The following is a 15,064-nucleotide window of genomic DNA, read 5'->3' as shown; positions in this document are numbered from 1 at the left end:
CGGCGGGTTATTGCCAGGGGAAGGGCGTTCTCTGTGGGCGCACCAGCCCTATGGAACCAACTTCCCACGGAACTCAGGACTGCCCCCGACCTTCGCTCATTTCACCGGGACTTGAAAACCTGGCTCTTCGAGCTGTTTGGCCCAGACTGAGGGGTTTTAATTTAATTTAATTTAATTGGGTTTTAGTTTTAATTTCAGGGACTGGAATTTAATTAATAGTTTTAACTGATTTTAATTTTTGTATGCTATGTTTTTAAATTTTCCCTGTAAACTGCCCTGATTCCTATGGGAATAGGGCGGTATATAAATTTAAATAATAAATAAATAAATAAATAAATAAATAAATAAATAAATAAATAAATAAATAAATAAATAAATCCTCAAATTATAAACACCGTTGGGATGCGAATTTCCACCACTAAGCAAGGGAGTTGAATTGTGCCCAATGTTATGGTCATCATCATCATCATCTTCATCATCAGAATTGCAAGGGATCTTGGAAACAGTGTTTCACAACCTCAGGAAGTTTCAGATAGGTGAACTTCAGTTCCCACAAGTCTTCGGACTCAATCTCAAAGTGAGATGGGTGGCACATAAATTAAATTAAAATAAATGGAAAAATCATGTCAGGACCTTTGTCAACTGCACAGTTAAATCAAACAGAGAAACAAAAAAGGTGAGGTGCCTATTTTAAAAGCCATTTACTAAGCCTGGGGTCCTCAGAGTGTGGTTTAAAAAAAGCCAAGATTGCTTCATGGTGGGATCAAAAACTCTGCCTGGTTTTTGAGTCCACTGTTCTGGCTGTCTTCTTGACTTTTTTGGCCATACCTTATGGATATCTCTGCATGAACGTGTCAAAAAACACGACCACCAGGCTTCAGCCTTTCCCAGCAGGCAGCCCAGCAGCCCAGAAGAACATACGCCATTGAAGGCAGAGAGGAGGTCATTGGGGAAGCCTCGTGTTCATCAACACGCCCACCAGCCAATCAGAATGGAGGCATTTGTGTAAGACAGAACGAAACAACACAGGTGAATGTCTTCTACTCCTTTCCGTTCAAGAAGCCTCCAAATAACTGCTCCCAGATCCTGATTTCTCAAGTCTTGGCCTCCCACTCTCAAATCGTAATTTGAAGTTGAGTCTGTTCTTACCTAAGTTCTTCCCAGTTATAGGCAAACACCGGTTTTCAGAATCCCAGCAGGAAACCAGTTTTTCATTGCATTTAATTGAGGTGAGTCCAATGCATCCCAGGACAATGAAGTCCATTGGGACAGTTGACTTGAGGTTCAAGCACTATCAAGAGCAAGAGCAAAAAGATGATTTGTGTAACTGCCTCTCCCTAAGAGTAACTGCCTTCTTTATCAGATTGGGTATGCTAGGCACATCCTTTTTCTTTAAAAGGGTCTTTTGGTGGAACCTAGGAAGCTCACTATGGCAGCCCCTGCCCCATGGAAAAACCTTCCCCTAGAGTTCCAAGAGCCCCCCTCTTATTCTATTCTATTCTATTCTATTCTATTCTATTCTATTCTATTCTATTCTATTCTATTCTATTCTATTCTATTCTATTCTATTCTATTCTATTCTATTCTATTCTATTCTATTCTATTCTATTCTCCTCTCCTCTACCCTACCCTACCCTACCCTACCCTACCCTACTCTACCCTACCCTACCCTACTCCATTCCATTCCATTCCATTTCTATTCCATTCCATTCCAAGAAGGTGACCTCAACAGATAATATATCTTAGATAATATATCTAAATATTTAACTGTGACAAAAACAGGTTCCGATGTGTCTCACTTAACAACCACCTTGCTTAGCAATGGGAATTCTATCTCCCAATGGTGGTCGTAAATTGAGGACTGCTGGTGATGCTTACTGGTAACAGCCATCATCAGAAAATGGGGTTAGTTCAGGATTCTAGGCATCTTTAACATGGGATCTCCAGCCTCTGCAAACTATTCCAGGTGGCTTCCATTGAAACATAGGCCCTGAGTCCACTCTTAAACTTCTGTAATAATTTACAGGCTGTATCTATATTAATAGTCAGTTATCTATGTGGTATCAGACTTTCCAGAATCACGATGTTCTCTTATGAGGGTTTCATTCGTTTTAGGCAAGTGTGGTGCAATCCTTAGTCTTACACCCATGTCCCCATCTTCCAAAGTTAATATTAGCACAGTGAGAATGCTAGCAAAGCCATTTATCTGCCATTTATCTATATTTGGCTACTGTTAAAAAAACAACAACACCTAAATGAACATCACAGAACTCGGATAAAAGTTTATAGGTGAGTACAGATCATCCTCAAATTATAAACACCGTTGGGATGCGAATTTCCACTGCTAAGCAAGGGAGTTGAATTGTGCCCAATGTTATGATCATCATCATTACCGGAATTGGAAGAGATCTTAGAGGTCTTCTAGTCCAAATACTTACTCAAGTATGAGACCCTATACCATTTCAGACAAATGGTTGTTCAGTTTCTTCTTAGATGCCTCCAGTGTTGGAGCACCCACAACTCTTAAATGCAAGCTGTTCCACTGATTAATTGTTCTCACTGTCAGGAAATTTCTCCTTAGTTCTAAGCTGCTTCTCTCCTTGGTTATCTTCCCTCCATTGCTCTTCTTTGCACCCTTTCTAGAGTCTCAACATCTTTTTTATATCTTGGTGACCAAAACTGGATGAAGTATTCCAAATGTGGCCTTATCAAGGCCTTATAAAGTGACACTAACACTTCATGTGATCTTGATTCTATCCCTCTGTTGATGCCACATAGGTTTGTGTTGGCTTTTTTGGCATCTATAGCACCCTGCTGGCTCATATTTAAGTGATCGTCCACTAGGACTTCAAGATCTTTCTCACAGTTACTGCTATTAAGCCATGTTTTGCCTATTCCAAACCTGTGCACTTGATTTTTCTTGCCTAAATGTAAGACCTTGCTTTTTCTCTGCACTGAATTTCATTTTGTTGGATAGGATGCGTTGTTCAAATCTGTCAAGATCCACCTGGATCATAAACCTATCTTCTGGGGGGTTTGGCAATACTGTCATCTGCAAATTTGATGAGTTCCCCTTCTATTCTCTCATTTAAACCATTTATGCAGATATTAAAGAATACTGGGCCTAAAACAGAACTTTGGGGTACCCCACAGAGTTAGAAAGGACCTTGGAGGTCATCTAGTCCAACCCTCTGCTCAGGCAGGAAACCCTATAACACTGCAGACAAATGTTTTTCCAATCTCTTCTTCAAATTCTCCCGTATTGGAGGCAAGTTGTTCCACTGATTAATTGTTCTGTCAGGAAATTCCTCATTAGTGCTAGGTTGCTTCTCTCTTTGATTAGTTTCCATCCGTTGCTTCTTGTCCTGCTCCTCAGGTGCTTTGGAGAATAGCTTGATTCCCCCCCCCTCTTCTTTGGGGCAGCCCCTGAGATATTGGAGCACTGCTATATGTTACACCCAGCCCTTCTTTACATTAAACTAGACATATTCAATTCTAGCAACCATGCTTTATATAGAGATGCCGTTCCGTTAAAGCAGGGGTCTTCAAACTCGGCCCTTTTATGACTCATGGACTTCAACTCCCAGAATTCCTCAGCCAGGCACACTGGCTGAGGAATTCTGGGAGTTGAAATCCATGAGTCATAAAAGGGCCGAGTTTGAAGACCTCTGCGTTAAAGACTACACTTTGAGTGCAGCTTGTCAGCCAGTTACAAACCCATCTGATGTTAATGTTGTCTACCCCATTTTTTTCCACAACGGTTGTTAAATGAAATTACTGCAGCTATTAAGCAAAGCGTGTGGTCATTAAGTGGATCCAGCTTCCCCCAGTGATTTTGCTTGTCAGAAGCTGGGTGAGGAGGTTGCAAATAGTGATCACATGATCCTAGGACACGGCAACCATCATCAATGCATGCCAGTTGCCACGATCAAGTGACCCTTGGGGGAAGGGGCAATGGTTGTAAATGTAAGGACGGCTCATAAGTTGCTTTTTCTGGGGCCTTGGAACTTTGTACGGTTGCTAAACGAACGGTTGCAAGACAATATACCATCTGTATATTGGCGTTTGTGTGGACTAAAACAGTGTTTCACAACCTCAGGGAGTTTCAGACGTGAACTTCAGTTCCCACAAGTCCTTCGGACTCAATCTCAAAGTGAGATGGGTGGCATATAAATTAAATTAAAATAAACGGAAAAATCATGTCAGGACCTTTGTCAACTGCACAGTTAAATCAACAGAGAAACAAACAAACAAAAAAGACGAGGCCCCTATTTTAAAAGCCATCTACTAAGCCTGGGGTCCTCAGAGTGTGGTTTTAAAAAAAGCCAAGATTGCTTCATGGTGGGATCAAAAACTCTGCCTGGTTTTTGAGTCCACTGTTCCAGCAGCCCAGAAGAACATACGCCATTGAAGGCAGAGAGGAGGTCATTGGGGAGGCCTCGTGTTCATCAACACGCCCACCAGCCAATCGGAATGGAGGCATTTGTGTAAGACAGAACGAAACAACACAGGTGGAGTTGACTCTTCTGGTTGTACCGGGAGAAGGGGGAAAGACACACAACATCAATACCAGGGTGGATCAGGTTATCTCCCAAATAGACAAGGGGTATTCTGCAAAGGGCCTCTTCCATTCCTCCTGTTGTGTTCTGACTTGCCCTCTCCTGTTCTGGGCCAGTCCAGAAGTGGAAATGAGCACCACACTGAGTGGTGTCATGACAGGGCACCCCAAACCTGCTTCCATCGCAGTCATTCGCTCGAATCAGACCCTGAACCAGAATGGAATTCTTTTTAATGTAACTGCTTTATTGATTGAACCATGGTTCAGTTAATTTTCACATTAATTGTGGGGAACATCCAGAAGAAGGAGAATTCTGTTGAAAGCTGACTAAAACAGAATGAGCCACGTTGGCTCCTAAACTCTAGTAAGGTGGAAGCCATGGCCTTGACATGCAGTTATACATCACTGGGAAGACTGTGGGAGGGCTGGGGTGCATTTGATGTCTACATCCAATTCCGCTGGACCTGACCAGAACCTCTTCTCAAGTAAAGAGCACAAACTCTCAGAAGCGCATCCTTTGACAGATACAGTGTTGATTAAGAAATCTGAAGGAATAAACCAACATGGGAGTTAGTAACATCTCTACAGTACCCCATCCTTCAAAAATGGGGAAGGAGAAAGTATTGAAAATTCTGGTTGGAAAACTAAATGGTTGCTCTTGTGAAGTGTTTCAGGAAAAACTTAAAGGGGAAGAAAAATGAGAGGAGGAGGAGGAGGAGGAGGAGGAGGAGGAGGAGGAGGAGAAAGTAGACTGTTATCTAGTTTAGCTGCTTATCAACTGTGGTTGAGTATCTACTATTCACCCTACCTTGAACTGTAAATTAAAAATAGTTACAGCTTAAAGCATAAAATATTTAAAAAGTTATTATATGCTGGCATCTTACTTTCTTCCATTACTGTTTAGAAAATTTGATAGGCTTTTAATGGTTGTGAGATGGACACATTGCCCTTAGCTGTTGAATCGGGATGCTACAAAGACACCCCTATAACTATACACAACTATATACACAACTATATCCGTCTAGAGATGTTAGAGCCATACCCCACGTGGAAAACAGGATGGGCTCCATTTTGAATCTCTTCTACTCCTTTTGTTCAAGAGGCCTCCAAATAACTGCTCCAAAATCCAGATTTCTCAAGTCTTGGCCTCCCACTCTCAAATCGTAATTTGAAGTGGAGCCTGTTCTTACCTAAGTTCTTCCCAATTACAGACAAACAGCGGTTTTCAGTACCCCGGCAGGAAATCAGTTTTTCATTGCATTCAGTTGAGGTGAGTCCAATGCATCCAGGACAATGAAATCCATTGTAACTGTTGTCTCGAGGTTCAAGCGCTATCAAGAGCAAAAAGATGATTTGTGCAACTGCCTCCCCCTAAGAGTAACTGCCCCCTTTATCAGATTGGGTAGGCTAGGCACATCCTTTCTCTTAAAAAGGGTCTTTTGGTGGGACCTAGGAAGCCCACTATGGCAGCCCCTGCCCCATGGAACACCCTTCCCCTATAAGTTCCAGGAGCCCCCTCCCCCTCGTTTTTTTAAGCTTCCAGAAAGCATGGAAGAGCTGCCTAGATTCATCTTGTTTGGGAATCTCCAGCTGTAGGTAGCCAGATATTATTGTATGGGATTCAAACCCTCAACTGGAAATTCAACTGATTGTGTATTGCCTGAATCCTAGTGGTAATTGATACAGCATGCAGCATATTCCCTGTGAAAAAAACAGAGGAAGTTCTCTCCCATCCAAGAAGGAGAGCAGAAGTCGTAAATCCCCTCCTCTAGGGACATGTCATCCATCTCTTTCTGCCCTGAGAGCTTCTGCACCGGCTGCCCTTGAAGACCACTCGGAGGCTTCAACTGGTGCAGAATGCGGCCGCGCGAGTTGTAATGGGGGTCTCCCAATACTCCCATGTAACACCTCTACTCCGCGAGCTGCATTGGCTTCCGGTTGCCCTCCGGGTGAAATTCAAGGTGCTGGTTATTACCTATAAAGCCCTACATGGCCTGGGTCCGGGGTATTTGAGGGAACACCTGCTGCCGGCATCAAGTTCCCTTCGTCCAGTGCGCTCCCACAGGGAGGGTCTGCTCAGGGTCCCACCAGTAAGAGATTGCCGGCAGGTGATACCCAGGGATAGGGCCTTCTCAGTGGGGGCGCCTGCCCTCTGGAACCAGCTGCCAGTGGAGCTGAGGACTGCCCCCGACCTCCGGTCATTCCGCCGGGACCTGAAGACCTGGCTCTTTGAGCTCTCGGGCCCAGGCTGAGGAGTAACTTATTTTAATCGGGGTTTTAATTGCACAGGGTTAGTTTAATCTTTTTTAAATTGGTTTTAACTTTTGTATTGCTGGTTTTTTTAATTCCCTGTAAACCGCCCTGAGTCCTCAGGGAAAGGGCGGTATATAAATATAATAAAATAAAATAAAATAAAATAAAATAAATAAATAAATAAATTCCTTGTGTATCTAATCACACTTGGCCAATAAATCCTATTCTATTCTATTCTATTCTATTCTATTCTATTCTATTCCATTCCATTCCATTCCATTCCATTCCATTCCATTCCATTCCATTCTATTCTATTCTATTCTATTCTATTCTATTCTATTCTATTCTATTCTATTCCATTCCATTCCATTCCATTCCTTTTATTCTATTCTATTCAATTCGATTCGATTCTATTCGATTCTATTCTAATTCTATTCCATTCCATTCCATTCCATTCCATACCATTCCTTCTATTCTATTCTATTCTATTCTATTCTATTCCATTCCATTCCATTCCATTCCATTCCATTCCATTCCATTCCATTCCATTCTATTCTATTCTATTCTATTCTATTCTATTCTATTCTATTCTATTCTATTCTATTCTATTCTATTCTATTCTATTCTATTCTATTCTATTCTATTCTATTCCATTCCATTCCATTCCATACCATTCCATACCATTCCTTCTATTCTATTCTATTCTATTCTATTCTATTCTATTCTATTCTATTCTATTCTATTCGATTCGATTCGATTCGATTCGATTCGATTCGATTCGATTCGATTCTAATTCTATTCCATTCCATTCCATTCCTTCTATTCTATTCTATTCTATTCTATTCTATTCTATTCTATTCTATTCTATTCTATTCTATTCTATTCTATTCTATTCTATTCTATTCTATTCTATTCCATTCTATTCCATTCCATTCCATTCTACCCTACCATGCTCCATTCCATTCCATTGCATTGCATTCCGTTCCAGTCTGCTCCACTCCACTCCACTCCACTCCATTCCAGAAATTTGACCTCAATAGATAATATATCTTCAGGTACTGTACATAGAATCTGCTCTGCCTAAACAAAACATATTATCTTCTAGTACAGTGTTTTTTCAACCTTGGCAACTTTAGGATGAGAGGACTTCAATTCCCAGAATTCCTCAGCCAGCATGAGCTAATTTCTTTCAGTCCTTACCAAGAGAAGTTTTAGATACAAGCTTCAGGTTTAACCCTTAGCTCTGACAAAGTTGAAATCAGAAATGGGCAACCCTGTGGAGATTAGATTTCGCCTCACACCGTCCTTCCACTGTGTTCATTGGGGGCCAGGTTGGCTTCCTAAGAGCTACATACCTACAGGTGGCAGAGTTTTACATTCATCCCCAGTACAGCACACTCTTTTGGACCTCATTGCCAGCTCATAAGGTAGATTTGTCTCCACGTAGTCAAGATGGCAGGTGTCAGAATGGCCACAGATTTTTGAAGTAAAAGTGAAGGACACAGGGGCTGGACAGGTGAGAAACAAAATACAAAGGTATTTTATTTGCAATTCAGGGATTCCTTGGCAAGTTAAAACTCTGAATGACCATTAGATGGAAGTGGCAGGTAGTGCTCAACCACAACTGAGCCCCAAATTGATAAAAGGGACAGTTGTTAAGTGAGTTTTTGCCCCATTTTACGATCCCCCCCTTGCCATCGTTGTTAAGCGGTTCACTGCAGTTGTTAAGTTAGTAACCCGGTTGTTAAGTGAATCTGGCTTCCCCATTGACTTTGCTTGTCAGAAGGTCGCAAAAGGGGATCACGTGACCATCATAAATACATGCCAGTCACCAAGCACCTGAATTCTGATCACCTGATCACGAGGATGCTGCAAAGGTCATACGTGTGGAAAGGGGTCATAAGTCACCTCTTTCAGTGCCGTTGCAACTTTGAACAGTCACTAAATGAACAGCTATAAGTCTACCTATATCTCTGTCTGCCTGTCCATCCCAGAACTCTTAACATTTCATACCTCTTATCACTTCAGTTTGAAACATCACACAAGTGTCTTCATTATCTTCACAGGTTCGTTTCGTGCCATTACACGTCTGGCCCGGCTCCGCACAAAATTCACACTCAATACACATGCCTAGAAGAGGAAGAGACAACCTTGTTTTTTTTATGCTTTCTACGAGAGTGCCGTGCCCTGCCCCGCCCCGCCCCACCCCACCCCTCACTTCAAATGGTGATTCATGCCATCATTGCACAGTTCACATGTCTGGCTTGTCAAGAGCTACTTTTGACAAGCCCCCTTAACTTGCGGATGGAATTAGCCCAAATGTCTGCCTTATGTAGGATGGCATGGTGGCCTAGCACAGGGATTCCAAACTCGGCAGCTTTTAAATGGGTGGACCGCAACTCCCAGAATTCCTGGGAAATGAAGTCCACAGGTCTTAAAGTTGGCAAGGTTGGACAGTCCTGGCTTAACATTAAAAGGAATGAATAAATTCAGTCTATGGTTTTGGGGACCCCTCTACTTCTTCTGCAGGCAGAGGCGGCTGAAGGACAAAAAATAAATCGAGAAAGTAGCTAAAACCATGCAATCCAAGCTCTGCCTGTTTCTAATGGGGTGGGTGGGGGTTTCAGTCACATGGTGGTGGGCACCATCTTGACTTTTCTGACCCCCTTTCTGTGGTCATCCGAGACCTGCATGGAGACTTGTTGTTTGCAGCCAAGTTCTTGTATTGGTCCCAATGTCTTCTCACCTGTAGCTAAGAAAGTGCCAAAGAGGCAACAGAATAAGAGGGACTTCATGGTGGAGAACAAGATGATTGATGCCCAGCTCAATCTGGATAAAAAATACCTGGAAGAGATGGCAAAGAAAAAAAAACTGGACCTGGAACACAACGTAGGTATGAATGGTTCATAGTGCCAGCTTTTACATAACAATAAAAAACCAGTTTCAAGAATCTTTCCCCCTTTTAATAGCTTAAAAAACATAATGGGAGGGAGACAAGTCTAGAAATAAAATCACTCTCCTAGGGTCAGTGGTGGAATTCAGCCGATTTGCACCAGTTTGGTAGAACTGGTAATTGCCCAGTCCCAGAATGGACTTTTGGAAGTGGCATCCAAACAGAGAACCGGTTGTTCACATATTTGAATCCCACCTAAGGTGTTATGTTAACTCCTGGTAATAATTGCAGTTTTCTCCATTGCCTGTTTGGCCATCGAAGTCGTTACCAAGCTGTAAAGAAAGCTACTTCATTAAAAAAAAATCATTATTGGGATGTATCAGACTTGTTTTGGTTGACATTGGGTATGTCTAGTTTAATGAAAAGAAGGACTAGGGGTGACTTGATAACAGTGTTCCAATATCTAAGGGGCTGCCATAAAGAAGAGGAGTGTCAGCCTATTCTCCAAAGCACCTGAAAGAAGCAACGGATGGAAAATAACCAAGGAGAGAAGCAACCTAGAACTAAGGAGAAATTTCCTGACAGTGGGAACAATTAATCAGCGGAACGACTTGCCTCCAGCAGTTGTGAGTGCTCCAAAACTGGAGTTTTCTAAGAAAAGATGGGACAAACATTTGTCTGAAATGGTATAGGATTCCTGCTTGAGCAGGGGGTTGGACTAGAAGGCCTCCAAGGCCCCTTCCAACTCTGTTATTCTGTTCTCCTGCTTTCAGCTGAGCTCCCAGATCATTTGAAACATTGGATGGGGACTCACCCTTACCCCCATTTTACCCATACACAAATCTCCCTGGCTTTCAAGACCAGAACTTGGGTAGCAACATTGTTTTCAGAGGAAGCTTAGGCTGGAAGCTACAGTAAACCCCTTCCTTACCATCTACACAACAAACAAAGGCTACGTGAGTCCTTCAACCAAGGTCAGGGTCTGCCCAACTTAAAGTACGGTAAAAGGGAAGGTTAAACCTGGTCCATACCACCATGTGGACCTTCACTGAGGAAAGCCAGAATAGAAGTATATTGTCCGCTGAAAGGAATCCAAGTCTTTGTAGAAAGATTCTCAAGAAGGAAGTGGGAACTTACGTAGAGCTTCAAGAAGCAGCAGCCAGCAATTTTTCTCAGAGGTTACCAGATGCTATCATTCACTGGGCACAGGTCTTTCTCCCTTTGTGTTTCCTTTTTGTAGGAGAGGTGGAAGACTATGTTTTTGGAAACACCTCTCAACCACCGATATCCCTCTGGGATCTATTTACTTTCCACCCAGATAGTGAATGAGAAAAAAAAAGAAAGAGAAAGATAACCCTTTCGCCAGTCCACTGTCCTTTTCAAGGACAACCTGAGGCAATCGCCCAGGAGGGCTTGACCTGTTCTGCTGTTGGAGCCAACTATTCGGGGCCTGCTGGATCAGCCTGTGAACTTGGTAATATTATTGAGGATTAAAAATTCACCTGGTAGTCAACACAGATTTCACCACAGGAAGAGGGAAATGGCTAAGCTACTCTGGAGCAAGTGAGTGACTCATTTCCAATGAACCAAAAATCGGGACCGAAAAATCTACCTGGGAAAGTGAGGTTGATCAAGTCTTCTGAGTTACGATTGTAAATGGGAAGCTTGGATCATTTGTGGTTTCACTGAGTGGTCGCCTTGCTTAATGACCAAATTTCTGGTCCCAGTTGTGGACATTAAATGAGGACTAAATAGGGTCAGGCCATGCTACTAAATGCAAAGCAAAGCAGTTTTGTTTTGCTTTTTCTTGAGGGGTCCAGAAAGCTAACACTAGCACTGCTGGTCTTACCTAGCTGGGTCAGTGAAACGTCTGCAAGAACACAACCAAGCTCAGAGAGCACCAAGGACCCCTCATTTCAACCCTGAGCTACAAATATTCTCCTTTATTGGTAGTATTTCTCTTATCGGATCCCAATAGCAGGTTCCCTTTCCTTCTGTGGCTTCTCAGTAGATTGCTATGCAAGTGCAGAGTGTGTTCTAGAGCAGCGTTTCCCAACCTTAGGAACTTGAAGATGCGTGGACTTCAACTCCCAGAATTCCCCAGCCAGCATAGCTGGCTGGGGAATTCTGGGAGTTGAAGTCCACACATCTTCAAGTTCCTAAGGTTGGGAAACGCTGTTCTAGAGAACGTCTAGTGGAAAAGACGTTCAGATATTTGGCAACTAGCTCCTATTTACGACGGTTGCAGCGTCCCCGGGGTCGTGTGATTCCCCTTTTCGGGATCTTCTGACAAGGAAAGTCAATAGGGAACTCAGACTGGTTACTAGTTTAACAAGGTCCGTGATTCGCTGAACAGATGAGGCAAGAAAAGTCATAAAAAGGAAGCGAAACTCACTTAACAAATCTCTCCCTCAGCAACGGAAATTTTGGGGTCAATTGCAGTCGTTAAGTCGAGGATTACCTGTCATATGGAACAGCAGTATAAGTGCAGGAGCATTCACTCTTATTTCCCCCTCCCCTTCTGTTATAAATATGCATTATGGAAGATTGAACTTGCACACGGCCTAAGTTCACACTTCTCGTCCGATTTCGTTGCTGTTTTGCAATATGTCTGCAAACATTTTTAGACCTTTTAAGAGAGGTCGATGACTCTTCGACTTGAAGGGGTTCCATATTTGTACGTGGCCAGTTTCGAAGGCCTTGGCGGACTCAGCGTGCTTGACTGTCCTGTGTTCAGGGAATACTGTACACGTGCAGTACAGGGAATCCTCAACGTACGGCCACAAAATGGAGCCCAAAGTTTAACTCGTTTGTTAAATGAGTTTTGCCCCATTTTACCACCTTCCTTGGCCCATTTGTGAAGTGAATCACTGCAGTTGTTAAGTTAGTAATATGGTTGTTAAGTCAATCTGACTTCCCCCTTGACTTGGCTTGTCAGACATTTGCAAAAGGGATTCACATGACCCCAAGACACGGCAACCATCATAAATGTGAATCAGTTCTCAAGCATTGGAATGTAAATCTTGTGTCTATGGGGATGTTGCAAGGGTCATAAGTGGGGGGGGGTCACTTTTTTCAGTGCTGTTGTAACTTTGAATGGTCAGTAAGTGAACTGTTGTAAATTAAATTAAAATGTAAAGGTTCCCCCGCACATGCGTGCTAGTCGTTTCCGATTCTAGGGGCCGGTGCTCGTCTCTGTTTCAAAGCCAAAGAGCCAGCACTTGTCCGAGGACGTCTCCGTGGTCATGTGGCCGCCATGACTAGACGCCAAAGGCGCACGGAACACTGTTACCTTCCCACCATAGTGGTTCCTATTTTTCTACTTGCATTTTTACGTGCTTTCGAACTGCTAGGTTGGCAGAAGCTGGGACGAGTAACAGGCGCTCACTCTGCTACACGGCACTCGGGATTCGAAAATTACACTGTTGTAAATTACCTGTAGAGCCAGACTCAGAGATCTGAGTCAGTCAGCTGACTCGCCACAATTGGGTATGTCTAGTTGAATGAAGAGAAGGACAAGGGGGGACACGATAGCAGCCTTCCAGTATCTCAGGGGCTGCCCCAAAGAAGAGGGAGTCAAGCTATTCTCCAAAGCCCCTGAAGGCAGGACAAGAAACAATGGAGGGAAACTAATCAAAGAGAGAAGCAACCTGGAACTAAAGAGAAAATTTCCTGATAGTTAAAACAATCGGTGGAACAACTTGCCTCCAGAAGCTGTGAATGCTCCAACACTGGAAGTTTTTAAGAAGAGACTGGCCAGCCATTTGTCTGAAATGGTATGGCCTCCTGCTTGAGTAGGGGGTTGAACTAGAAGGACCTGCAAGGTCCCTTCCAATTCTGTTATTCTGCCTTTCTAGTAAGTTAAAAGGAAGCAATGATATTATTGCTATATAGTGCCACCTCTTGGCCAGCTAGTCCCATGGTATGTACCAGCCCTTTAAGCCATAGTAATCCAGACAAAAAGCACCATTACAATATTCTTATCCTAAAGTTGTTGCAGTAATAGAATCTTGCAAATCTAAAGGTACCTCTCTCTTCTCTTATTTTTCCCCCTTTTCCATTCAGTTGTATCTGATTCCCAGAAATGGCCTGAATAAAAGCTTGCGGTTTTCTTGGTAAAGTTTTTCAAAAGTGGCTTGCCCTTGCCTCCTTCCTAGGGCTGAAAGAAAGTGACTGGCTCAAGATCACCCAACTGATTTTGTGTCTAAGGCAGGACTAGAACTCACGGTCTCTTGGATTCTAGCCTGATGCCTTAACCACTACACCAAACTGTCTCCTGAAAGCTAAGAAAGGCCCCTTCTGAGATGCTTTCTCCACTTCCACCCCCACCCCCATCCCCATCCCGGACTCAAACTTTTTGTTACCAGATTGTTGTCTAGGCTGTGGGTCTCCCTGTTGTGTCTCATGAACGTCAAAGAGACAAGATCGGAAGAGTCCTGGCACCTTTGAAATTTGGGGTTGGAGAGGACAGCCTGAGGGTCCCGTGGACAGCCATCTTAGGAAAGTCTCTCCCTAGTTCTCAGAAAGATGAAGGGGTAGGAGGGGAAAAGGATTTTCAGACTGGCAAGATTCTAACCTCATAATAAAAGTAATATTAGCCCTTGTAACTTTGATATCCAAGACTGGACTATCTTGACGGGTTGACATCAATCCTGCAACTCTAAAGACACTTCCCCCCTGCCCTTTACCTTTGCAAAAACTAGGAAGGGTCCTCTCTGAGACTCTTAAATTACAGCGCTGTCCTGGATTCAAATTTCTTTTATACGATTGTTGTCTTGATCATGGTTCATCCTCCTGTTCCTTCTACCCACTACAAGATGTGACTTGTGTTCAAATAGCAAACTTGGTCAGGTCCTTCACAGGGGTAGGCAACCTCGGCTCTTTTATGACTCATGGACTTCAACATGCTGGCTCAGGAATTCTGGGAGTTGAAGTCCATGAGTCATAAAAGAGCCGAGGTTGCCTACCCCTGACTTAGCATCTGTATTTGCCCTGTGTGCATTAAACCTGGCTTGTGCTCAGGCCTGTTGATTTGAGTGCTAAGCTATTTGTGAAAATGACAAATCTGTGCATTGGAGACAGGAAGGGTGGAGAGAAAATTCCAAGGCCTGCAAAAAATAGATGTTTCCTGTCTGCTAACTGACCTCAAAATGCTTTTGAACATTAAGTTGCAATATAAACTGCTGGGTATGATATATATATATATATATATATATATATATATATATATATATATATATATATATATATATATATATATATATATATATATATATATATATATATATATATATATATATATATATATATATATATATATATATATATATATATATATATATATATATATATATATATAT

At 42.7% G+C, this 15,064-nt stretch overlaps 2 protein-coding genes across 3 annotated transcripts in view; one reads left to right on the top strand and one right to left on the bottom strand.

The window, feature by feature from the left end:
* Positions 1–15,064, top strand: part of LOC308672494 (interferon-inducible GTPase 5-like) — a 192,051-nt gene that overhangs the window by 134,511 nt on the left and 42,476 nt on the right. The gene's annotated exons all lie outside the window — the stretch shown is intronic.
* Positions 4,805–13,983, bottom strand: LOC308672031 (phospholipase A2 inhibitor gamma subunit B-like). 2 transcript variants are annotated; one of them, XM_081334570.1, is made up of 6 exons: positions 13,141–13,983; positions 9,558–9,655; positions 8,825–8,941; positions 8,167–8,319; positions 5,749–5,889; positions 4,805–5,103 (listed from the first exon to the last, which is right to left on the bottom strand). In XM_081334570.1, exons 2-6 carry the CDS (start codon positions 9,604–9,606, stop codon positions 4,961–4,963), a joined length of 603 nt encoding a protein of 200 aa, XP_081190696.1. In that variant the 5' UTR covers positions 9,607–9,655; positions 13,141–13,983; the 3' UTR covers positions 4,805–4,960. The 2 variants fall into 2 exon arrangements, with proteins under 2 accessions (XP_081190696.1, XP_081190695.1); XM_081334569.1 differs by lacking the exon at positions 13,141–13,983 and having other exon boundaries at positions 9,558–9,844.

This window comes from Vipera berus (assembly GCF_964194415.1).
Source record: "Vipera berus genome assembly, chromosome: 9".
Lineage (NCBI taxonomy): Eukaryota > Metazoa > Chordata > Lepidosauria > Squamata > Viperidae > Vipera > Vipera berus.
This window is presented reverse-complemented; position numbering and strand designations above follow the sequence as displayed.

Excerpts from the sequence above, each read along its gene's own strand:
- LOC308672031 (XM_081334569.1), bottom strand. The coding sequence starts at position 9,792 with ATGTTTTTTAAGCTATTAAAAGGGGGAAAGATTCTTGAAACTGGTTTT. Across the intron at positions 5,890-8,166 it reads TAAAACTCTGCCACCTGTAG|CGCTTGAACCTCGAGACAAC; the intron begins GTATGTAGCTCT and ends TGCTCTTGATAG. Across the intron at positions 5,104-5,748 it reads TGTAATTGGGAAGAACTTAG|ATTTCTTAATCAACACTGTA; the intron begins GTAAGAACAGGC and ends TTATTCCTTCAG.